The sequence below is a fragment of the Ochotona princeps genome, chromosome 2, assembly GCF_030435755.1.
Source record: "Ochotona princeps isolate mOchPri1 chromosome 2, mOchPri1.hap1, whole genome shotgun sequence".
Classification (NCBI taxonomy): domain Eukaryota; kingdom Metazoa; phylum Chordata; class Mammalia; order Lagomorpha; family Ochotonidae; genus Ochotona; species Ochotona princeps.
In genome coordinates this window covers 40,438,748-40,465,407 of record NC_080833.1, presented here as the reverse complement: position 1 = coordinate 40,465,407, position 26,660 = coordinate 40,438,748, and the positions used below count along the sequence as shown (strand labels likewise).

General features: G+C 42.3%; 1 protein-coding gene and 1 non-coding gene across 2 annotated transcripts in view; both read left to right on the top strand.

Annotated features, from left to right (window-relative positions):
* Positions 1-26,660, top strand: part of FAF1 (Fas associated factor 1) — a 387,381-nt gene that overhangs the window by 35,787 nt on the left and 324,934 nt on the right. The window contains exon 2 of the mRNA XM_004588662.3: positions 1,780-1,848. Within this exon, the coding sequence (XP_004588719.2) occupies positions 1,780-1,848 (69 nt within the window). The remainder of the gene's footprint in view (positions 1-1,779; positions 1,849-26,660) is intronic.
* On the top strand, positions 20,695-20,801 carry LOC118758672 (U6 spliceosomal RNA). The gene has a single exon (XR_004995773.1). It is a non-coding gene; the product is annotated as a U6 spliceosomal RNA (small nuclear RNA).

The window sequence follows — 26,660 nt, the reverse complement described above, 5'->3', positions numbered from 1 at the left end:
AGACAGAAAGAGACATCGTCCATCTACTGGCTCAAATGGCATCAATGGTGAGAGCTGGGCTGGCTGAGTTTAGGAGCAAGGAGCTTCTTCTGAGTCTCCATGTGGATGCAGGGGCCCACAGACCTGGCCTGTCCTTTGTGGCTTGCCCAGGCCAGAAACAGGGAGCTGGATGGGAAGTGGAGCAGCCAGGACTTGGCAGCAGCGCCCATATAGGATGCAGTGCTATAGACAAGGTTTTACTTGCTATACTACGGTGGTCGCCCCAGAAGTATTAGACTTTTCATGTCTTAACTATCTTAACTATTTGATCTTTTTTAAAAATATATATTTTTTTATTAATTATTTTGCATTATATGACAGTTTCATAGGCTCTGGGAACCCCCCCACCCCTCCCCCTCCCCTCCCTCCTGGGTAGTATTACAGTTCAAATTCAATCAAGATTCTTGATTGAATCTTGATGCAGCATTACAGTTCAATCTCAGTCAAGATTCTTTCCTTGCAAACATATACCAAGCATAGAGTCCAGCTACTTATTGTCAGATGGGTTGAACAGTTTCTTGGGGAGACCATTTCTGGTCTGAAGTTAGAGCTGGTAGAATATCATCCCAGTCAATTAAGAGTCCCAATATAACATTAACAGCAATTTGTAATATTATGGAATTGACATGGTTTTGAGTAACCAGTATGTTAAAAAAAAAAAAAAACAAAAACAAGTCCTAACCACAACCTATGATTAGCTCATTGACATTTCAATTTTAGTTTATATACAGGACTGGCTGCTATATACCTTAAAATGGCTATAAGGTACCATTCAGCTGTCTCGTGTCTATTTCATTTTAGTATTTAGCCATTTGTTGTGTTGAAGTATAATTTTGCTGATCTTGGCAGATTTTAGGATAATCTAGACTGGCTTGTAACTCTAACAAGATATTTGTCAACATTTAAGGTGCAGAACAGTTTTTTTTTTGGGGGGGGGGGGTGTGCAGGAAAATCCTCAACACCATGGTGAGGAGTAACTAATCTTTGTGTCCCACCCAGCGAGGCATGAGCCAATCCACGCCAGCTCTTTCCTGTCAGATTTCAAGCTCTACTTTCTGTTGCTTGTCTATTTGTTTTAGTTTTTTTTTAGTTTGTATGATTGTTTGTTTGCTATGAGGGGTTTTCGGAGCGATCCCGATGGTCATTGCGAGGGAGGGCAGGGGTCCAAAGGTGGAGCCAGGCTCGGACCAGAGAAAGCTCTCCTCCCTGGTCCCGAAGGACATTTATTATTCTTCTGTTTCTGCGGACCGCTCAGGGCTTCTGGTTGTCTTTCCGATGACGTTGGTTTCTGCGCAGTAGTGTTTGGACTTCTTCCATCATCCCCTGTGGAAGCTCCGGTTGGGGGTGGGTGACCTCAGAGTACTCGGCCTCCGAGGGCATCCAATTCCCTGTGGCCTCCTTGGCAGTTGGGATATAGTCCTTGTTGCTCGTATTAATAGTTTGTGGTGAAGGTCTGGGAATCTTCATGGTTGGGATCCAAGCTTCCTCCTTACCACCTGCTCCACTCTGGAGTGCCCCCCTGCTCCACGCACATGAGCTCCTGTTAAGAGGTTGTCAGGATCGCACCCGATTCCCCACTCATGCATTGGTATAGTAGTTTTATTGTTGTTTAGTGCCGCTTTGAGTCTGCTGTCTATGAAACTATTTGATCTTAAATTACATACTGTGCCTTTTATAATTTTAAGTATAATTATCCTCATTTCTAAAATTATATTTAAATGCTTTTTTGTTTGCTTCTAGGCATGTACTGGCATTGAAAACATTGATGAAGCTATTACATTGCTTGAACAAAATAATTGGGACTTATTGGTAAGTGCTTTTCTCCGCCAACAAATCAAAATTTATGAATTTTTTAATGCCTTTAATATTCCTTGTAAATGGTTCTGCATACTCTAAATGAACAAATCTGAATTTCACATCTAGAATGTGAAGTTCATCGTTAGTTAAGTATTTATTTTCCCAGTTATTACTTTTCCAGATATCAGGGTTCATCTTCCATTGTGACATTTTGATAGACTTGTCTTGTGTGTTCTTTGTTCCAATCGGGTACTCGTATACACTCATGGGTGTTGTGCTTAGCTCTGCCTACCCCACCCCATGACCCAGTCCACACATATGCCGATGGGTGTTGCCTCCTTGTCCAGCCTGGCCTTTCCTCAGCCCTGGCTGTCATGTCCACCAGTGGGAGCTGCAGCTCGATAGAGGAGTGTCCACAATTTCTCTACTAGTACTAGTCCAGAATTAATCCAGTTCTGGATCTTTCACATTTTATAGAGAAAGGAGAAACCAAGAGAGAAAGGTCTTCTATCTACTGTTTCATTCCCCAAATGGCCTCAACGACCTGAGCTGAGCCATTCTGAAGCCAAGCACCAGGAGCTGCTTGCTGGGTCTTCTACCTATGTGCAGAGGCCCGAAATTCTGGACTGTCCTCTTTTGCTTTCCCAGGCTATAAGTAGGGAGCTGGATCAGAAGTACAGCAGCTGGGATTTTAACTGGAATCCATATGGAATGCTGGTACTGCAGGTGGAGGATTAGCCTGTATGCCACTGAGCTGGCCCCACACTTATAGTTTTTTAATCTGTAGTTTTGATTTGGCATGTCATGAACCTTTTTGTCTAACACAATGGGATTGTTCACCATTCTTTTTGTGTGTGTGTGTTTGCTAGTTTTTTCCTGTTGTGGTTATATTATGATAATTTTACCAAGCAGTTCTATGCTATTGGACATTTAAGAATTTTGTGGTATTTACTGTTATGAACATTATAGTTCATAATGTTTCATTTGAACTTATTATTTTTCCTGTAGACATTGTATTAATTGAATTCATAATTAAGTTTCTAGTTCAAAATACATAAATTCTTCTGACGTATTGGTACTTACTAGCAAATGTATTTTCAGGATATTTTATTATAGTAAATTAAATTTCTACAAAGTATGCACACTTTAACATTGCTGATTTCATTAAAATTTGTTGAGTTTCTCTTATCTAAAATATTTGGGAACAGAAGTTTTCCTTTACCTTTTTTGTCTTTGATACTTACTGAAATTTAGAAATGTTTGTGTGATCTGACTTCAAATTCACATTTTTGGGCCTTGTGTGATAGCCTAGTGGCTGATGTCCTCACCTCACCTTGAGTGCGCTAATGTGGGCATCGTTTCTAATCCTGGCAGCTCCACTTCCCATCCAGCTCCCTGCTTGTGGCCTGGGAAACTCATATTACTACATGAGTTGAAAACATTGGAATAATATTTATGCAGAATTGTGATATCACAGTGGGTTGGGCCCAGGCAAAAACACTTGGTTATTTTAAACAACTGTATACTTGGCTTTATTTTAAAGTATACTTCCTAATTGGTATTTCTCTATAGAAAACCCATTTTTGTAGTGATCTAGTAGTGATTTTCTGTGCTTCATAACCGTGTTTTCTGTAAAGTTTCTCATCTGTCTTGTTTTCATAGTATTTCTAACTTGAAGTAGTTTGAGTAATACATGATCAGTTCAGAGTTCCTATGGAACTTTTTCTATAATATCCTCTGTATTATATTTTGTGTTTCTAGGTTACAGCTGTGCTTCATGAAATGCATCAGCTAACATCAGAAGTTAGTTCAGCCTTGGATATGTCCATATTTTAAATTTCCTCTGGTTATTCTGTGGGTCTCTGTTCCAGTGTGTTTATGCATATTTTGCTAGAAAAATGTGGACAAATACAATTTAGGTACTATAATTTGAAATTGTGATGAACTTGAAAAATCTAATAGGGCCCTGCGCTGTAGCCAAGTGGCTAAAGTCCTCGCCTTGAACACACCGGGATCTCATGTGGACGCCAGTTCTAATCCTGACAGTCCCACTTCCCATCCAGCTCCCTGTTTGTAGCCTGGGAAAGCAGTCGAGGACAGGCCAAAGCCTTGGGAGCCTGCCTTTGTGTAGGAGACCCGGAAGAGACTCTGGGCTCCTGGCTTCGGATCGGCTCAACTCCGGCTGTTCCCACCACTTGGGGAGTGAGTCATCGGATGGAAGACCTTCCTCTCTTTCTCTCCTCTCTCTTTCTCTCTGTATATCCAACTTTCACATAAAAATAAATAAAGTAAAAAAAAAATCTGATAGCCAAAGAACTTGTTAAGTGATTGTTGGTTACTTATGGTACATCTCGATTTTGCAAGATATTTTTGTTGGATATTTTTTATTGAAAGATCAGATTTACAGAGAGGAGAGACAGGGAAAAAGACATCTGATGAAAAACTCTCCAAGTTTCTGCAATGGCTGGAGCGAAACCAATCCAAAGCCAGGAGCCAGGAGCAGGAGCTTCTTCCGGTTTTTCACGTGGGTGCAGGATCCCAAGACTTTAGGCTATCCTCTGCTGCTTTTCCCAGGCTGCAAGCAGGTAGTTGGAAGGAAAGTGGAGCAGCTGTGATATGAACTGGTGCCCGTATGGGATCCCAGTGGTGCATGCAAGGTGAGGACTTTAGACACTAGACTACCGCGCTGGGCCCTGTCTGAGTGCATTTTATGTTTTAACAAATTGCCACAGGCCAGGAAACCCAAGAGCAGTTGCTGGCATCTGGTGATTGCTTGCTCCTATATTGTAACATTATAGGTGAGACAGTGCTAGCATACCAGAGAGAGGTCACTTTATTTTTTTTTCAATTCTTTATTATTATTATTATTATTATTTTATTACAAAGTCAGATATACAGAGAGGAGAGACAGAGAGGAAGATCTTCCGTCCCATGATTCACTCCCCAAGTGAGCCGCAACAGCAGGTGCGCGCCAATCCAAAGCCGGGAACCAGGAACTTCTTCCGGGTCTCCCATGCGGGTGCAGGGTCCCAAAGCATTGGGTTGTCCTCAACTGCTTTCCCAGGCCACAGGCAGGGAGCTGGATGGGAAGTGGAGCTGCCGGGATTAGAACCAGTGCCCATATGGGATCCCGGGGCGTTCAAGGTGAGGACTTTAGCCGCTAGGCCATGCCACCGGGCCCAGAGGTCATTTTATAACAAAGCCATTCTCTGGGTAACTCATGAATCTGTTAGTTTATGAATGGTTAGAGGAAACTCCCATGACCCAGTTACCTCTCTGAGATTCTGCCTCTTGAATACCGTTAGTATAGGATTTGAGGGATTGTTTCTAACCTATGAAATCTGTAGGACACATTCAAACCTTAGCACTAATTTGAAAAGTGTACTGAAGATCAGTAAGATACAGGATCTCTTTTCCATTTATGTATGTTATAACCAGGAATCAAAACAACTTTCTGAGGAATAATGACTTCAGATATTTTATAGATTTTTCTGTATAAGTAACAAGTATTCTTTATGAAAATATAGGCTAAGCCTAAGAATTCTTGTCTTTAATCTCTTTCCTTGACCCTGCATATTACTTTTGTAGTCTATGTTACTGAGTACAAAGGAGTGCTCTCTCACTTTATGTTTCAGATTCTTATGTAGGGGTGACTGCAGTTATGTATTCTAAAGTTCTGAGAACAAAAATGACTTGAACTTTAATCCTTTTGGAAAGCATCTTGGTCTGATGTTTTACTTTACATGAACCCTGGAGCTTTCCCATACTTCCAGCTAATTCAGACTGTAGTCATATTTTTATATTGTTCTGCACTTTTAATTAAGAGAAGTTAAGTACCATTGGAATTCAGATTCCTTCCTTAAAGATGAGTACTTTCCATTTAAACCGCAAAAGCTAAGTACATAAAGAAGAATTATTGGCAATGAATTAAAATATTTATCAGATGTCCGCTTTGTTTATTTTTGTAAACTTTTGCTTATATATTTGAAAGGCAGAGTTATAGAAAAGGGAGACAGAAATCTTCCATCCTCTGGTTTACTCTCTAATGGGTTAGGACTATGAGGGTTAGGCTGGGCCAAAGCAGCCAAGAACCAGGAGCTTCATCCATATCGCCTGCTTGGATGCAAGGGGTTCATATATTTGAGCCATCTGATGCTTTCCCAGGTGTACTTGCAGGGAACTAAATGGGAAATGGATGGCCAGGGTTTACTGGCACCCATATGAGATGCTGGTGTTGCAGATTGGTGGGTGGCCAGCCCCTAGATGACAGCCTTCCTACATGACATCATCCTTCATAATGATTACAAGTTGTAATCTAGATCCCAAAAGTGACTCACTGCTAGCTTTTTAAGTTTAGTATAGAATTTAGGTCAAGAAAGAGTGAAAATCAGCATGGTTTTTGTAATTTTACATAATAAAATATTAGACAACTTATCATAGTGGTTAATAGCTTGAATTAATCTTAAGAACCCTGAGTTTGTAAATCTCTTGTCATTAAGTTATTGAGAATGGCCTTGCCCTGTTTACATTTCTCTGAATTGCTTGAACTTCCTCATGTGGATTAAAAGGTTGAGATTAGATTATTAAATGATCCTGCGCTACATGAAATATTTGTGAAAAATTTATTTTGCCTGTCAGAGTTTCTATCAAAAGAATCCAATTGTGAATAATAGTATGAGAAGAAATTTTGATATAATTTTATGAATTTGAAACATTGGGACTGGTAGTTAAGCCCCTGTCTGCAGTATCAGCATCCTGTATGAAACTGATTGAGATCTGGCTGCTCCACTTCCCGATGCAGGTCCTAACTAATGTCTGGGAGAGCAGTGGGGTCGATGTGTCCATTTAGGGGGTGAACCAGAGGATGGAAGACCTCTCTCTCTTTTTTCTCTGTCTCTCTCCTTGTCTCTGTTAGTCTGTCTTTTAACAAATAAATCCTTTTTTTCCAAAAGTTTGAACATTGTACACATAACATTTTGTGTAGTCCTTTTTAAAACTTTATGACTTAAGTAATGACAGAAGACAGTGTGCTGCTGCTTGTTTCACTGAAGGTTTGTTCTGTGTGTATGGAACTTTTTCTTATTTATTTGTTTATTTATTTTTGAAAAGACAGATTAACAGAGAGAATGAGAGACAGAGTGAGAAAGCTCTTCCATCCACTGGTTCATTCCTCACATGGTGATGACAGCCAGAACTAGACCCATCAGAAGCCAGGTTCTTCTTCCTGGTCACCCACATTGGTCCAGGTTCCCAAGGACCTGGGCCATACTCCCAGCTGCTTTCCCAGTGTATAAACAGGGAGATAGATGGAAAGTGGAGCACGCAGGACATGACCTGGTGCCCATAAGGGATGCCAGTGCTTAAAGGTAGAGGATTAGCTACCTGAGCTATCATGCTGGCCCCTGGCACTCTTTCAGTGAACTGACATTTCTTGTATTTTCCAGCAGATCCAGGGAAAGGTTTGTTTGTTTTTGATAATTTGATGCTGAGTGAAGTAAAATGAAAGTAAACATTGATCTAACTGTACCACTTCCTAGCTACTCTGTGCTCTTTGGAAATTATTTTTGAACTTTGCATTTAAATTCTGTGCTAGCTTACTGTATGTGCCGCTGCTGATGTTGTTACACTGAAGGACTTTAGTGAGAGTTAGTTGCATTTATTCTTTTTTTTTTTTTTAGATTTATTCATTTTATTACAGCCAGATATACACAGAGGAGGAGAGACAGAGAGGAAGATCTTCTGTCCAATGATTCACTCCCCAAGTGAGCTGCAACGGGCCGAAACGCGCCGATCCGAAGCCAGGAACCTGGAACCTCTTCCGGGTCTCCCACGCGGGTGCAGTGTCCCAATGCATTGGGCCGTCCTCAACTGCTTTCCCAGGCCACAAGCAGGAAGCTGGATGGGAAGTGGAGCTGCTGGGATTAGAACCGGTGCCCATATGGGATCCCGGGGCTTTCAAGGCGAGGACTTTAGCTGCTAGGCCACGCCGCCAGGCCCAGTTGCATTTATTCTTAACTGTATCTGAAAACCTGAGACAAAAATGAACCAGATAAGCATACATATTTCTGTGTAGTCTTTGAGTTTCTGGTCTTTGTTGATTATTTCGTATCAGGAGTTGCTTACAGTAAATTTATGCACACTGAAGGCTTAAAACCTAGGAAAATAATGCACATACTCTGGCATGTGTTAAGATTGTTGAGTTGCTCTATGATATTTCCATCGCAAACGATCGCTTTTGAAGAAACACATCTTAACAATTATTCTGAAATTCCACGTAATAGTTTCTTTTACTACCCTGCTCAGGAAATGGCTGTAGAGGTCCTCAGATGTGTCATGTTTTTATACTTTATTCAGGGTTATGAACACCTGCAGTTTTATGAATGAATAGTCTAACCAGTGACATGATGAATCTGTCTTCATCAGAAGGCGGCCAAGATTAAGCACTGCCCGTCATCAGTGGCCATCAGACACTGGCCTTATCTGCACAGTTGCCTTCTATGACAGAAGACAAGTTGCTTTGAAGGGCTATCTCATCATATCTCTTTCTCCTCACATTCTGTAACTTTCTTTGTTTCTTTTCCCCGAAGGGACTGTAAACCCATTAGAGAATGTTTTAGTTTCTTGACTTTTTTTCCTAAAAGATATCACACCTCTTACTGTGTTCTCTTACTTTGGTGCTGGGAATTATGTCAAATGGTTTGCCTGCTTTACTTTATATAATTTTTATAGCAGTTCCAAAAGGCAGATAGATAGGCATTAACTGTATTTTCAAGGTGAGAAATGGAGGCCCAAAAATAGCTGTTACTGGGCTAAAGTTATTTTTGAACCCAGGTCATTCAGCCTGTAAGGAATTTTCATAACTTTAAAATTTCAGTAAGAAACAATCAGATTTTAATATATATCAAATATTCATTTATTTGTTTGAAAGAAGAAATTACAGAGAGAAGGAGAAACAGAAATATCTGTCTGCTGGCTTACTCCCTAAATGGCTGAGATAACCAGTGTTGGGCCAGTCCAAAGCCAGGTGCCTGGTACTTCCTCCAGGTCTCCCACATGGATACAGGAATCCAAGGACCCAGGCCATCCTCCAGTGCCTTCCTAGGCTACCAGCAGGAAGCTGGATCAGAAGTGGAGCAACTGGGACCTGAACCAGCGTCCATATGGGAATGCCAGTGTCTCAGGTGGAGGATTAATGTGCCATGCCATGGAAATGGACCCTATTTACCAGAATTTTTCTGTGCAACATACTTTCCTTAGCTATTTTTTTTTTTCTTGCTAGCACACAGCTAATTTCACATTGCCAAGTGAAAGAGCATTTACTATAGTCACATAGTGGTGCTTTACTATGTTTATGCTTTGCTTTCAGGTTTTGGAAGAATTACATTTCTTACTGATTTTATCCCTGGTACGTGGTAGTTGTTTAATAAATGCTTATTTGAATTTATTAGCAAGTTTATTTTTTGGCTTGTTCCTTCTCTACCCTTCCTTATATGCTAAACATAAAAGATTTGAGGAAGGGCTCAGCGGCGTGGCCTAGTGGCTAAGGTCCTTGCCTTGATCCCATATGGCCGCTGGTTCTAATCCCGGCAGCTCCACTTCCTCTCTATCTCTCCTCCTCTCAGTATATCTGACTTTGTAATAAAAAAAAAATAAATCTTTAAAAAAAAAAGATTTGAGGAAGTAGAAGGGATAATCTAGATTCCCAAGGAATAGTTAGGGACAGGTTTTGGTATCTCAGGAGTAAAATTTAAATGGTATTCACTTGTTGGGGTTTTTGAAAGAAATACTTTTCCCAAATCTTTGGTTTGTAATCTAATTCTAAGCATCCAATGCGCATCTTTTCTTCCCCTAATTTTTTTGGTTGGGCTGTTCTACCTTAAGGAAAACTCATTGTATAACCTAACATATTTGAGAGTTTTGGCCAATTTTGCTTCTCAGGAGAAAACTTAGGGCAGTAAGAGGCTACTGCTATTTAAAATAATTAAACAGGAATGGAAAAATTGTTTTCTGTGTTTCAAAGGAACATTTAAATTCATACAAACATGAAATTCTCAGTATACTCGTTTACATTAGTCAATTGAAAACCGAGATTTTTCCTCAACTGCAAATTAATTTTTCACATTAGATTTTGTGCTATGTATTGTATTACTTTCCTTTTTAAATACAGTCTAGTTCTAGGATTGTGAGGGGTCTTTCACAATTTCATGGAATGTGTATTATGAAAAAGCTATTAATGAATTTCAGTTTTTTGCATCAAAATAATATTAAATTTTCTATGAGCTTTTTGAAGTACCTTATTATTACATGAACTAAACAGCTCTTTTCCAAAGGTCTGTGATAGGTAAAAGTTTAGAGGCTTTAAGATCTAACAGAAATATAGTGATTTAATAACCTAGCAGGAAATGATGTTGCCTGTTTATGCATTTTGAAGACATGGCCAATACAAAGTAGTCAGTCCTCTGTATCTGTGGGTTCCGTATTCCCCAAATAGCAGCAGTTCCAAAGTTGAGCTGATCCAAAGCCATGAGCCAGGAGCTTCTTCCAGGTCTCCCATGTGGGCACAGGGTTCCAAAGTCTTGGGCTGTCCTCTACTGCTTTCCCAGGCCATAAGCAGAGAGTTGGATCGTAAGTGAAGCAGCTGGGACACGAACCAGTGCCCCTATGGGATGCTGGTGTCACAGGGCAGATAATTAAACTGTTGCACCACTTCACCTCCAAGCACAAATACTTCTAAGTGTGTTTTGCTAATTTTCTTCTGCTACTATCATATTTGATTGCCATATGGTGAACTTACATTTAATGCCACTTTGGAAACAAGAATGGTCTAGATTACTACTGCTAGAAGGAGCCAACCTATAGCTAGGCTCCTACTGCCAATCCTGTGCAGTTCAGGTTCTTGTTTTCCAAGAAAATCTGCACAGTGGCATTTTGTCATTCCTTGAATATCAGTTTGTATAGTGATAGCCCAACCAGAGTGGGAACAGTAGAAAGCGAAGACATCTGTTGCTTCTGAGAAGGATGTGAAGTGTGGGAGATTTCTGGTGCATTGTGGTAGGTCTTCGTGGGATGGCAGTGTTTTTTCCTAGGTTCTCTGTGACCCCTCTCACTCATTGAAGTGTTTTTCTTACAGGTGGCATATAGTTAGATCTTATTTTCTGGGAAAAACTTAAAATTTTTTTCCTTTTTTAAAAAACTTGTGTTATTATTATCATTATTAGAAATGCAGATTTATAGAGAGAAGGAGAGATAGAAAGATCGTTCTTCTGCTGGTCCACTCCCTAAGTGACCTCAATGGCTGGAGTTGAGCAAATCTGAAGTCAGGAGCCAGGAACTTCTTCCTGGTCTCCCACAAGGGTTCAGGGTCCCAAGGCTTTGGGTCATCCTCTCCTGCTTTCCCAGGCCACAAGAACAGAGCTTCTTCTGTTTAAATTTTTGAAGTGTGTGTGTGGAGGGGTAATGAATGAAGTGAGTGGTTCACTCCCCAAATGCCCAAAGCAACTTGACCAGGCTAAGGCCATCCATCTGAAGCTCATTCCATGTCTCACATGTTATTGACAGGTATCCAAATACTCTAGCCATCATTTACAACCTCCCAGGTGCACTTTTGGAGAAAGTTGGATTTGAAGTGGAGTTTGGACTCAAGCCCAGACACTCTGACATGGAATGCAGGCATCTCTACCTTAATACTTTCATTAAAAATTTCTTGGTATCTGGCTTTTGATTCTAGTTATTTCCATTTCTTCTGAAGATCTTAAGAAAAAGTTAATAGCTTCTGTGAGAGACAGAGAGATGGAGATGCAGACAGAGATAAAACTCCTGTCTGGTGATTCACTCAACAGTTGCCCACAGTAGCTGGGACTGAACTCAATTCAGATCTCAGGGCATAGCAGGAGACCAGTTCCTTGAGCCATCACTGCTGCCTCCCAGGGTTTGCACTGGCAGGAAACTGGACTCAGGAGTTGGAGAGCAGTATTGGACTTTCACATTCTGATATGCAAGGTGGCTGTCTGAATTGCTAGGCCAAATGCCTGCTCCTAAAAACTAAAAAGCGTTGAGAGAGAAAGTTATATGTTTATTGTATTTATTGCATTTAGCATAATGTGATCATTCACAGACACATATACTGTGAATCTTTAATTTTAGCTACTTAACGAATCTTTTATCTCACATATTTATCGCTTTTGTGGTGACGACAGTTGATTCCTTTGTTTCATCTTTCAAGACCACAATATGTATTGTCATTAGCTATGCTTTCGTGCTGAACAGTTGATCTGTTGAGCTTATTCCTCATATCTAACTGTAATTATGGGTACTTTCATCACTTTCTCTGAACTGCTCTCCCATACCCAGTTACCCTGACTTTTGTAGATTCGCATACATGTGAGAACGCACGGCATTTCTTTCTGTACGTGACCTGCTTCATTTAACATAATGTCCTCCAAGTTTATCCATGTTGTTGTAAATGATATGTTTTCTTTCTTTTTTATTCAAATGGTATTCTATTTTCTATGTATACTTCAGTTTCTTTATCCATTCATCTGTTGATGGGCAATTAGGTTGATTTTATATCTTGGCTCTTGTGACTGATGCTGCATTAGATATCACTTTTACATCCCGATTTCATTTCCTTAAAAACAGCTATTTTGCACTCCTTGTCAGGCAGTTTATATTTAATCTTTATTCTTTAGGATCAGTCACTGGCACCTTATTTTGTCATGTATTGGCATCATGTTTCTTGATCCTTGTGATCATGCCTTGATGTCTATGTGTTGGAGAAGTAGAGTCTTAGCATATATAGTCTTTGCACTGTAGCTTTGTCTGGGAATGCCCTTCAGTAAGCTGTTCAGAGATTCTAGGCAGCTCATACTGGGGTGTTCCGTAAGCCTGTGAGTGCTGTAGCCTTTGAAGTGCCAGGGGTTGCATTCATTCCAAGACACCTAAGGCTAATTAATACAGTTGTGGTGTATGCTTAAACCTGTTTGCTGAGGCCAGCCTGCTGCTGTGGGTTATTTGGAGTCCAGGGACTCTACAGTTGTCAGTGATGGGAGCTGGAACTCAAGTCCACTGTGCCAGGCGTACAGGTTTCTGTTTTGGCCTGAATGGGAATAGGGGACATCAAGAAACTCTTGTCAGTGGGTATGTGCTGAATTTTACTGTGGTAAACCTGTTATTGGTGTTCAACTCCTATACTTGTCTTTCTGTCTCCAAATGGAGGTTGCTTCATGCTAGGGAAGGGTGACATGGATAATATGAAACTGGGTTTTTGTGGGGCATAGTCATGTGGTGCACTAAGTCTTTGCCTGCAACATCAGCACTCCATAAGGATGCCAGTTCTAGTCCAAGCTGCTCCACTTCTAATCCAGCTCAAATGTTTTACTTACAACTCAGCTTGCTGCTGATACAGCTTGGAAAGCAGCAGAAGGTGGCCCAAGTGCTTGGGCCCTTGTACCATGTGCGAGACATGTAGATTTCAGTTTTAGACCAGCCAGGCTCTAGTTGTTGCAGTCATTTGGGGAGGGAAACAGCAGATGGCAGATTCTCCCTTTCAAGTAAAAATGAATAAATCTTAACAAAACAAAATGAAGTGAAACAAAACTGGGCTTCCTAGCCTTTTCAATGCATGTTTTCGTATTAATAGGCTATAACCAGTACTGTAATCAGGTGCCTAGGTTCCTTAGCTCTTGGGAGAGTTTTCATGCTTGGGCAGTTAGACTTTACGTGAAGTTTCTGAAGGAGGACAATTACTGGAGTGTCCCATTCTGTCATTTTAGCCTACTCTCAAAGTCATTTTTGGTTAATTGAGTAGCTATTTTTTAAAAGGAGAATCAGAACTAAAAAATAAGTTCTGGTATAGAAAAGTCAAAATTCATGGATAATGTGTTTTTTTTTTTTCAGGTGGGGATCATAAATTTTTTCCATGGACTTAGTTGTTTTTCAAAAAAGTTACTCGGTTTATTATAATTATTTTGAAATAAATTTTTTTTTGCCATACTCACGCACATTATTGTGTATACTCACATACTGATGAGTGATGAAGAAATTAAGAGGTAAACGATTGGCTACTTTTAAAATGTTGCTTTGCCTCTGTTCAAAAAGAAGCGACCTTGGGGCAGCTTTGTGGCATACTGGGTTAAGCTATCACTTGTGACGCATTACCAACTGACGCATTAGCCAGCCATTGGAGCTACTTTGTCCATCTTTTCCGACCCCCAGATCTGGACCATGTGTTCACCAGTTGGAGCTATGACCCACCAGGGGAGTTTCCCAAGTTCCTCCACTTGGGGCAGCTTTGTGGCATACTGGGTTAAGCTATCACTTGTGACACCAGCATTCCCAATGGATGCGGTTTTTTTTTTTTCTTTTTTTTTGCCGGGGGAGGGGCTCAGGCTGTTCCATTTCTGATCCAGTTCCCTTCTAATGCATGTGGGAAAGAAGCAGAAAATGGCCCAAGTGCTTAGGCCCCTGAGCTGATGTGGGAGACCTCGAGAAAGCCCCCAGCTCATGACCTTGGCCTGGCCCAGCTCTGGGTGTTGGCAGCCATCTGGAAAGTGAACCAGGAGATGGAAGATTGATCTCTCTCTCTCACTGTAACTCTGCCCTAAGATATATATATGGATAGATATGTAGATAGATAAGTAGAATAATAGATAAGAACTTAAAAAGAAAAGAAAAGCAACTTTGAAATCAACGCTGATACTGATAGGTTTTGAAGTTCTTATCAAAAGTACCTGATGTTGGTCGAATGACTGTCTCCATATCCTGGCACTGATTCAGTCTGATAGCAAGGAGCAGTGCATCCATATGTTCCTGCCATACAGGAGGGAAAATGGAAGCATTGACCTCACTCACCTTTGGCCCCAGCTCCCACCATCTCCATATTAACTGGAGGCGCACATGAGGTCTGTAACACCTCACCTTTATGATAAATATTAAAATAAGTTAGACAAGTAAAAAAGGAGTAACTTATATAAATGCAGCATGTAACTTAATTCTTTTAGAAATATTTGGTTATTTATCTGAAAGGTAGAGTTATAGAGGGGTGGGTAGGGGAGAGAGAGGGAGAGAGCGAGGGAGAGAGAGAGATGTTTCCCATCTGCTGGTTCATTCCCCAATACTGGCTGGGGATGGGCCAAGCTGAAGCCAGGAGCCAGGGATTCCTTCTGGATCCCTCCCCAGGAGTGGCAGCGGCCTGGATGCTTGGGCTGTCTTCCCTGCTTTCCCAGATGTGCTGGCAGAGAGCTGGATTGAAAATGGAGTATCAAGACTTGAATGAGCACTTGTATGGGATGCATATGTAGTGAGGAGCAGCTTAATCCACTGTACCACAATGCTAGTCTCAACTGAACTGTTCTTTAACATCTGTACCCACTTATGTACCTGCTACTTAGATCAAAATTAAGCTCATTCTCATTTATCTTTCCACTATTATTCTGACCTCTGTCACCATAGATTGAATTTCTTATTTGAAAGGCCGAGTAGGGACTGGCACTGTAGCATAGTGGGTAAAGCCACTGCCTCTGAAGCTGGCACTCCATACAGGTGCTGGTTTGTATTCTGGATGCTTCTCTTCTAGTCTGGTTTCCTCCCGATAGCAAAACTTAGTTCCATCTAACCAACTCCGCTATCCAGCCCACACAGATGTTGTTGGGTGCCTCTCTGTCTAGACACCCCAGCCCCTGTCCTGGCTTTCATGCTCTCCAGTGGGAGTGGTAACCCAAGAGGGAGGAGCCCACTATTTCCCTTCTAGGCCAATCCCACTCCCACTCCCGGATTATGCACTCTCCAGGTGGTTCTGCAGTGTAACTTGACAGAATTAGCCCCCAGTGCCAGCTTCTCTTAGCTGATGCTGCGGCTAAGCCCAAACAACCCTCACCCACTCTAATTTTTGTTTGCACCAGTAGGAATAATCAGCCCACCCTGGCTTTTTCCTGATCTAGTCCACATGAGGTGCACAGGTGTTGTAGCCCTACTTAGTCTGGACTGTCCCCATCCCAGCTCACGCTCTGCAGTGGGAGTAGCTGTCCAGCAGGGGAAGACCACCATATTCCCCCTGCCAGCTCCGCCCCTCTCTTCCTGGTTCTCATGTGTGCTGATTGGGTGCTGTGGTCACATCCGGTACAGGCAACCTCACCTTAGCATTCTGTATTGTGCACTGGTTTTTTGTCTCAACTGAACCTGGCTAAACCCACACTCTGTTCTGGTGCTGGGATTTGCCAGTGGGTAACGTGAACTGATTCAGCCTGGTCTGCCCCCAACCCATGCCAAATGTGTGCCAGTGGGAAATTTTCCGTGGCCTGTTCTGGGCTGTTTCCTATCATGCTTCTTGTGCTTACCTGCAGGGACTGTGTCCTGTCAGAGGGGTTGCCCAGGCTCCTTCATTAGAACCCTCCCAGTGCCAGATTTTGTGCATACCAGGGGGTCCATGAGCCAGCCGTACTCAGTTCACCTCCTGTCCTAGCAGGAACAGTGGCTTTTCCTGACTGGTCTTCAACCCATTCTGGTTCTTGCTGTTGGATGTTTCAGCCCAGCCATGGCTCGTCCATACCCACATACAGGTCACACATGGCTCAATAGGGGTTGAGACTTAGCCTAGTCCGTCCCACATCTACCCTGGTCCTCCAGAGCACCAGAAGGTGTTGGAGTCTGGCCTGGCTTGGTGTGTCCAGTCCCAGTCCACACTTGTGCCAAGGGACACTACAACCATATTCTGATCAGAATGCAACAAAATTCTAGCCCCATGCTCTTTGGTGGGAACCTTAACCTAGCTAGGGTGTCCCCTAAGGTCCCCAACTGGGCCTGTTCCCAGCCCTAGATCACGCGCATGCCAGTGGTTGCTCTGACTCAGCTTGGTTCAGCCCCTCACCTGTCCTGACCCCTGCCTTGGACACTGTGGCTTGGCGTTCCTGGCTCACGCAGACCAGTAGGTGCAAGAGCCTATTTCGGCATGACCTGTGCTCCATGCTGATTTCTAGTTTTGCTTGTGGGCTAAGGATTACTTAGTCCTGCCCGGTACATCCCGTTCCATTACCAACTGACGCATTAGCCAGCCATTGGAGCTACTTTGCCCAGCTTGTCCGATCCCCAGGTCTGGACCATGTGTTCACCAGTTGGAGCTATGACCCACCAGGGGTTTTTCCCAAGTTCCTCCACTTGACCCACTCGCAGACCTAGTTCTCATACATGCCGTTGGGTTTTAGATGGCCCAGTTCTTGGACCTCTGCTACTCATCCAGGGAGAGATCTGAATGAACTGCTGGGTTTGGCCTGGCTGATGCCCTGCCCTGTGTGAAATTTGGGTAATAAGGCAGCAGATGGAAGATCTCTCTCAGTTTCTCTATCTCCTATGCCATTACCTCCTCATTCCCTCCCCCCTGTACCATTACTGACTTTTTCTTATTTTAAGATTTATTTATTTTTATTGGTATGACAGATTTACAGATAGGAGAGACAGAAAGATCTTTCATCCACTGGTTCACTTCCCAAATGGCTACAATGTTTGGAGCTGATGTGATCCGAAGCCAGGAGCTTCTTCTGGGCCTCCCATGTGGATGCAAGGTCCTATAATTTTGGACCATTCTCTGCTGCTTTTCTAGGCCAAAGGCAAGGAGCTGGATGGTAAATGGAGCAGCTAGGGGCATGAACTGGTGCCCATATAGGATCCCAGTGCTTGAAGGGTGAGAATTAGCCAGTTGAATCATTATGCCAAGCCCACACTGACTTTCAAATAAATAAATAAATGTTATATGAAACAAAACAAGAGGGACAAAGAGCAAAGAGATCTTCCATCCGCTGGTAAACTCCCTAAATGCCCACAATAGGTGGTTCTCATCCAGACCATAGTCTAAACTTGGTACTCAGTCTCTGTCATCGAAGTATGTAGCAGGGGCCAGAGGATTTCCATTCAGTGGCAATGGTTATGCCCCCCCCCCCACACCTTCATCTTTACTTGGAGTTGTTGGCTTCTTTACACAGGAGTCAGCAGCACAGGGGGCCCAATTACACAGTGTGTGCGCTGAGGCAGACCACACGCCCAAGAGCTCTGGTCCCTTAGATTGACGATCCCCGCCTGTCCAAGGTCATCATGAGATGGGAGAATGGGCTTTCCACTGATCCAATAGCCATTATTGGTCTTCTGCCTCCTCACTGTGGGTGCAGCAACCTGGCCTGGGAAGACTTATATTCACATTATTAAGATGGTGCTTCTACCCTGTTAGTTGCTGGGTGCCTTTGTGGGGTAAGTGGAAGAAAGCAACACGCTCTTCCTTCATGGGGCTAGGTGGGCACTTTGCTCCCTGATAGCCTTCCAGGCAGGGCTTAAAGTCAATGTGGTCCAGAAGGTTCTCTCTCAGGCTGGATTGCTAGTGATATGAGCTGCTACAGACTTCTCCCACCTCATTCCAAGAAGGTGGCGACTCCTCCAGCTCCTGGCTGCAGCAGTTGCTGGTGATGTTTCTGCTCACAATAGTGTGCTTGCATTGTCCATACTGCCTCACAGTGACACTATTCTTTCTGTGTAGTTTCTGCTGTAAACTTCTCTGCAACTCTTCTCTGGGAATGCAATTACTGCACTTCTTTTGTCTTCTCGTGGTCAGCATCAGCATGTCTTTTTCCCATTCAGCCATCTTGGATTTCCCTGGTTTGTTTGATTTTTAAAATCTGTTGTTAACTGCTTTCAAATAGGATTTTTCCATAATGCAACTTTATAATATTAACTTTTTACAGATGGTCAAATGTATACATATTCTTTTATAAAATATGTTGCTGTTTCAACTTTTTTCTTTTCCTTGGGTTTTAGAAATATTGTCCAGGTTGCCAGAAAGATTGTGGTGGTATTACTATTAGAATTTCTTTAGTCTTTAAAGTTAATCTGAGAGGATTTGGCATCATTCCAAGGTCTTTTAAATCAAGGATAGCTGACAATATCTTCACATTTCCTTTTTGTATTTTTTCAACAAAGTTTTAGATGTGTTTTTTTTTAAACAAAATAAACATGAGTTGAAATCATTCGTGTTGATAAATAAGACTGAATCTGGGAGGTTGTCATAAAATGCTTTAATTAATCTATTTGATAAATTAGTAACATGTTCATTCAGATAATAAAAAGCAACTTGGGGAAACATGTATTTAAGAGATGTATTAGTTTGAATTTAACTAATTTCTACCATAGAAAAATGTATAAAAAGTCCCTTGTTTTTTATTATCTCTTTCTTATGTGATGCTCTGGGGATTGTGCAGAGAGGGTTAGATTGTTTAGCCTAGGTGTCTGTCATTTGGATGAAGTTATCTCCTATCAGTTTGAGACAGCTAAATTCAAACTGATAATTAGAGCAATTCAGGCTGGCCACCTAAGCAACTAATATCTGAACCCAAAATGATTATAGCGAGGTTTTCACTAAGATTTCAGTAGTTACCCATGTTTCATAAAATTACCCAGCCATTAATATTTTGTGACCTCACAGTTCCTTTTATGTAACTATTAATATTTTTAAATTTAGATTTACATTTTTCCTGCAGCAATGGCCTAGGTTGCTTTGTGTCTAGACAATTGTTGTGCTCTTGGGAGAAAAGCAGCCAAAGGCGGTGGCCATTTTGGGCAATTCTTTGTTAACTATACTAGTGTAGTTGCCTAGTTGCCTATTCTATTTTTTTTAATCTTTTTTATTTTTATTTTTAAAGATCTAGGGTGAAGGGGGTGGAGTGCTGTCTTCGCTCCATCCGGGGCGACCTCAGTGCCATTGTTGCTGCCACTACTATGTGTATTTGCAGGGTGTGCATTCCTGGAGTCTGGGACCTGGAGACAGGCTGGAGTGGCAGCCGCTGAGGGTTTGTTTGACATACATAAAATGATTTCTGGGTGCTTCCATGGTTTGGACCACTGCACCCACAGGTAATCAAGGGAACTGAGTCAGGATGAGCAGAAAAGGGAATCCAAATGGCCTCTTTGGGCTGGACTAAAGCACTTAGCTGAAAGCACAGGAGCTGGGGTTGGGGCATACTGGCTGTATTGTGGTACCTACTCACACTTGTGAGAGCCGTGTTTGGGAGTGGTTCTGGTAGGAGTTCTTTGGAGATACCCCTACTAGGCTACAGCACATGATTGAGGCAGGCTGGGCTGGGTTAGACTGCAGCATCTGCTGGTACACATGATAGCTGAGGCTGGGGTGGACCATATTGGGTTAGGCTGTAGCATCCACCAACACGTGTGAGGACCAGCGGTGTGGATGGACTGGTTGTGGCTTGGCTACAGCACCACTGGCGAATGTTAGAGCCAGGTATAGGGGTAGGCCAGGTGGAGTTCTCAGGGGTCTTCCTGACTAGGTTGCAGCACTGCTGGTATAGAGTAAGAACTAGGTCTCAGGGCAGACTGGGTCAGGCCAGATCAGGCGTAGCACCCACTGAAGCATATGCAAGCTGGGTCTGGGGGCAAGTTGGGCCAGGCTATAGCACCCACTAGCATACATGAGAACTGGGTCTGGGGTGGACCAGGGTAGGCTGCAACATGTACCAGTATGCACCAGAGCCAGTTTTGGGGGCAGAGAGGATGCTTAAGTGTGGACGAATAGGTTTCTCTTAGATCCTCTGGCTTATTCCCCAAATGGCTGTAATGGCTGAAACAGGACTGATCTGAAGCCGGGAGCCAGGAGCTCTTCCAGGTCTTCCACGCAGGTGCAGGTTCCCAAGGCTTTGGGCCATCCTCGACTGCTTTCCCAGGCCACAAGCAGGGAGCTGGATGGGAAGTGGAGCTGCTGGGATTAGAACCGGCACCCATATGGGATCCTGGCACATGCAAGGCGAGAACTATAACCACTAGGCTGTTGCACTGGGCCTCTTCAGTTTCTATTTTTAAAAACTACTTTGAGTGCTTGCTTCAGCAGCATATATACTAAAATTGCAATGATACAGAGAAGATCAGTATATCCTCTGCTCAAGGATGGCACACAAATACGTGACACATTCCTTATTTATTTACTTATTTATTTAATTAAATAAAAATTAAACATGTCTGGGGTTTTATTTCAAAGTTTTATCTCTTGTGAAATATTTTGAAACTTTATTTGAAGTCCAGGCTGTTAATCTTTGGACCATTTAGCCTGTATATGTTTAATGATACTGATTATATTTTGTGTCAAAATTTTCATCCGTTGTTTTCTATTTATCTTACTTAGTATGTGATTTTTTCTTTCCTTTTTCTTTCTTGTCTTTGTTTGGATTTTTGCTCTTTTGGCCTTGATTATTTTTTTCAATCTCAGGGGTTGTATATTGTTACTCTTTCATAACACAATTGATAGAGGTTATAATGTATCTGATTGATGTGAGGTGCAAGTAATACCTTCTGGGCCCAGCATGATAGTGAACTTGCCGGGATCCCATGTGGGCACCAGTTCTAATCCTGGCAGCTCCACTTCCCATCCAGCTCGTTGCTTGTGGCCTGGGAAAGCAGTCGAGGACGGCCCAAAGCGTTGGGACCTTGCACCCACCTGGGAGACCTGGAAGAGGTTCCTGGCTCCGCGCTTTGGACTGGCGCAGTGCCCGCCATTGTGGCCACTTGGGCAGTGAATCATCGAATGGAAGATCTTCCTCTCTGTCTCTCTTCCTCTCTGTACATCTGCCTTTCCAATAAATAAGTAAGTAAATAAATAAATAAATCTTTTAAGTAATACCGTCTTTTTAAGTAGCTTTTACATTCCTGGAGCAGATTGAGGCTCCCAGCAACGAGTGGAAAATACAAAGTTTCTTATTCTCCTTTCCAGGCCCATCCAGTATCCTGTATCATCATTTCATTACAGATGATCAATTTATACCACTGAAAGTCTATAGCTTATATTAGGGCCCAATTTGATTTTTAGAAGACTCAATATAAGTGCTTTTACTACTTTACCGACAACAAGGTCATAGATTGCTCAACATTTATTACTTTTGTATTTTTAAAAATTTTAGTATTACTTTTTAAACTTGAGAGACAAAAAATGCTCCTATCTGCTGGTTCACAGTGGAACTTCAGAACTTCTTCTTGTTGTTTGCCCTAAATAAGCATTTTCTTTTAAATTGAAGTAAAATTCACATAACGTATGGTTAACCATTTAAAATGTGTACGGTTCAGTGAGTTTTAGTGTATTAGCAGTATTGTGCAAACAGCAGCTCTCATACCCCTCAGAAACCCGTCTGTTAAGGATTCTCTTCCCGGCCCCTCTTTCTCTTCTGACAACTTCCTACCTGCTTTAAGATTCTGCATTTGCTTAGTATGGGATTGTATCTAAAAGGAATAAAGCAGCATGTGATCTTTTGTATCTTGGGTCTTTGATTTACAGTTCTTCCAACTACAACAGTAGTTTTTCTTAATAAAAATAGTAGTTTTCCTTAATAAAAGTCCCTCTCTTCAACTGTGTGATATTGATTACGTTTCCTTTTTTGGGTTGTGTGGCTATTTGCTTATTTATGATCTGTAATTTTTTCTATTCTAAGCACCCTGAGGGCAGAGACAGGGTCCGATTTATTCCCTGTGTTTTTATTGTAAGAGATTATATTTTTAAAAAGAGTCCGAAGGAGTATCATAGGTTACAGAAAGGTCATTAGAGATAATATTCAAAACAAAGAGCTGTTAGCTTTTACAATAAATTGATATGTTTCACAGAAATTAGTATTTTCACCTGTTATTTGCTAATAATATTTAGCCTAACTATTTAAAAATTTAGGAATTAGCCAATGTGAATTTTTTTGAAAAGATCTCTTTAGTTATTTGAAAAATAGAGTAATAGGGTGGTGTGGGCAGAGATAGAAAGATCTTCTGTCTACTGGGTCACTCTCCAGATAACCATGATGGATGGCATTGGGCCAGGTCAAAACGAGGAGCCAGGAACTCCATCTTGGTCTCCCACATGCGTGGCAGGAGAGCAGGAACTTGACCATATTCGGCTGATTTCCCAGGAACATTAGAATGTAGTTGAAATGGAAAAGAGCAACTGGGATTCAAACATGGCTCTGTGGTGCGGAGTGCCAATGTGGCAGCTGGCAACTCAGTCTGCTACAGCACAGACTGGTCTTCAATGTCAGTATTTTTTTTTTATATAGTTATTAGAAAGGCAGAGTGCACAGAGAGAGAACGGGAGTGAGGGAGGGAGAGAGAGAACCTTTTGTCCTGAAATACACACAACAGCCAGAGTTGAACTGATTTGAGGCCAGGAGCTAAGAGTTTCTTCCGGATTTAACACGTGGGTGCAGTGGCCCAAGCACTTGTGCCATCTTTTGCTGTTTTCCCAGGCACATTAGCAGGGTGCTGGGTTAGAAATGGTGCAGGCAGTACTTGAACCAATTCTGATATGGGGTGCTGGCACCGTAGGGATAGACTTTACCTGCCATGCCATGGTGCCAGTCCCCAATGTCAATATCTTTAAAGTTTACATTTTATTGGCCTTTAAAAGAGAGGGCTGTTCTTTTGTGAATAGCGCAGTTATAAACATGGCTGTGTAAATATCTCTTTAAGACCATGTTTTCAGTTGTTTAGGCAATATACTTACAAGTGGAATAGCTAGATCATATGGTATTTCCACTTTCAAGTTTTTAAGAAACCTTCTTGTTTACCATAGTGGCTGGCTGCATCAGTTTACATTTCCAACAGTGTACCAGGTTTCAGTTTTTTCAACATCCTTGGAAAATACGTGAATGGAAAAACATGTCTATTACATATGATAATGCTAGTGTATTTGTATCATTTGCTCAAGTAACACTAAGGATCTAATGCTGTCCTTTGCACCCTTATATCTTTTTCTTTTATGTGAGATACTAACATAGACTGAAGCACAGTTTTCCCCAGAATTTTGTCAATATGAATTTCTTTTAAACATATTTATTTATTTGAAGGACAGAGTTGCAGAGAGGGAGAGGCAGACACAGAGAGAGAGAAGTCTTCCAAGTTTTTCATCTGCTGGTTCTCTCCCCGAATGGCTGCAATGGCCAGAGCTGGACCAGGCCAAAGCTAGAAGCCTGAAGCTCGTTCCAGGTCTCCCATGTAGGTATTGGGCTTCCGGCACCTACACTATTCCCCACTGCTTTCCCAGGCACCCCAGCAGGGAGCTGGATTGGAAGTAGAGCAACTGAGACTTGAACTGGCACCCCTGTGGAATGCTAGCACTGCAGGCAGAGACTTAGCCTGCTATGCCATGGCATTGTCCTCCTACTCCCTTGTTTACTGATTCATAAAAGTTAGGGATTACAGAAGGTATTGTGTTTTGGAAAGAGGTTACTTTTAGATAAGTAGCTTTTCCAGTCAGTTACTTCCAGTCCTCACAGGAGGCGGTTGTGTCTTTGGTGCCAGTAGTGCTATTGCTAACAATCTGATAGATAGTGTAATGGAAGAATAGCAATTGAAGAAATGGAAATGGGTGTCAATCTTAGAGGGAATTCCTTCTCTTTTTGTGCAGAGAGTAGACTAGATATAACTGTCTTCCCCACCCTCCCCGCCGTCCCCTTTTTCTTTTTGCCACAATGGATGATGGAGTAGGTGTCTGTTGCTAATGTTTAATTTACTTCTCCTGGCCTAGTGTTAACATGTTAGGATGTGGTAAAACACACAGAAAATAGATATTAGATCTATGAAATTGTTGTGATTTTATGTATGCTGTGTTTTAGAGATTGACTAGCATGATTTTCTTGTATTTTAAAGATTTATTTATTTTTACTGGAAAGGTGGATATACAAACAGGAGGAGAGACAGAGAGGAAGTTCTTCCATCTGATGCCTCACTCCCCAAGCGGCCGCAACGGCTGGAGCTGAGACAGTCAGAAACCAGGAGCCAGGCGCTTCCTCCAGGTCTCCCATACGGTTGCAGGGTCCCAAGGGCCTTGACTGCTTTCCCAGGCCACAAGCAGGGAGCTGGATGGGAAGTGAAGCTTCCGGGATTAGAACTGGTGCCCATATGGGATCCCGGTGCGTTCAAGGCAAGGAGTTTAACCGCTACGCTGTCGCACCGGGACTGATTTTCTTATATTTTATGCATATTAAATAATTGCTATTCAATTGGAAAAGATGTAATGTACACTTAGTTTAGTGTTCAGAGCTATTAAAACATTTTAAACAAAGATTTATTTATTTTTTATTTGAAAGGCAGATTTACAGAGAGAATGAGAGAGATCTTCCATGTGCCAGTTCACTCCCCAAATGCCTGCAGTGGCTGGCGCTGGGCTGATCTGAAACCAGGAATCTGGAGTTTCTTTTGGGTCTCCCACATAGATACAAGGACTGAAAGACTTGGCCCATCTTTCACTGCTTTCCCAGGTGCATTAGCAAGGAGCAGCCAGAATTGGAACTGGGCCTGTATGAATACCAACACTGAAGGCGGAGGCTTTGCTTCGCCTGCTGTGTCACACTGTGGTGTATGCTGTATGCTGGCTCACTAAATGCGTTTTAAATTCACTCCAGCTCCATCCCATACTAGTGTAATGTTTTCAACCACGTACAAATATACTTTTATTAATTTGTGAGAAGCAAATAAGCATCACTTCTACCTATTAAGTTCAGGTGCTGGAATTTTGTGGCCCTTGCAGAATGGTTTTTTTTTTTTTGATAGTATGTGTTTTCCATGTGCCATGAAGTAATGTTTTGCACTGCAACAAACTCATAATTTGTTTTTTTTTAAAGAAGTTTTTAAAGTACCCTTGTGTGTAGGTATATGCTCTTACATAAGTATTCATTCTAAATATGTCTGGTTAGTTTCCTTAAAAATCCTGCAACAATGCTAGAAGACTTTATGAAGTGAGTGTTTTAACAGGTAAAAAGGTTGGAGGGCATAGGATCTTTTTTTTTTTTTTAAAGATTTATTCATTTTATTACAGCCAGATATACACAGAGAAGGAGAGACAGAGAGGAAGATCTTCCGTCCGATGATTCACTCCCCAAGTGAGCCGCAACGGCCGGCGCTGCGCTGATCCAAAGCCAGGAACCTAAGAACCTCTTCCGGGTCTCCCACGCGGGTGCAGTGTCCCAATGCATTGGGCCGTCCTCGACCGCCTCCCAGGCTACAAACAGGGAGCTGGATGGGAAGTGGAGCTTCCGGGATTAGACCTGGTGCCCATATGGGATCCCGGGGCTTTCAAGGCGAGGACTAGCCGCTAGGCCATGCCGCTGGGCCCCATAGGATCTTTTTTTTAATTTTTAAAAAAGATTTATTTTTTATTGGAAAGTCAGATTTACACAAAGGAGAGAGAAAGATTTTTTATCTGCTTGTTCACTCCCCAAGTGACCGCAACAGCCGGAGCTGAGCCGATCCGAAGCTAGAAGCCAGGAGCTTCTTCTGGGTCTCCCACAAGGGTGCAGAGTCCCAAGGCTTTGGGCCGTCCTGTACTGTTTTTCCAGGCCACAAGCAGGGAGTTTCTGGAAGGGAAGTGGAGCAGCTGGGACATGAACTGGCACCCGTGTGAGATCCTGACACATGCATGATGAGAACTTTAGCCATTAGGCTATTGTGCGGGCCCAGGGCATGGGATATTGAATCTGAAAGGATGCTATATCTCTTGTCTGGTCAGTTTTGTCTGTCAGCTTGTTTAATTTTTTGTCTACTCCCTCTTTTTAATATTTATTATATATTTGAAAAGCAGAACTGGGTGCAGAGTGGGGGAATGGAGTAGAGATTTTTCCTCAGTAGTTTCATGCTCTAGATGACCTCAAAGGCCCGGGTTGGAGCATGCCAAAGTTAGGTGCCTAGAACTCCAGCCAGGTCTCCCCCAAGGGTGCAGAGTCCCAAGTTCTTAGGCCATGTTCTGCTGTTTTTCCCTGGTGTATTAGCAGGAAATTAGATCGCAAGTAGAGCAGCTAATACATATGCTTATGGAA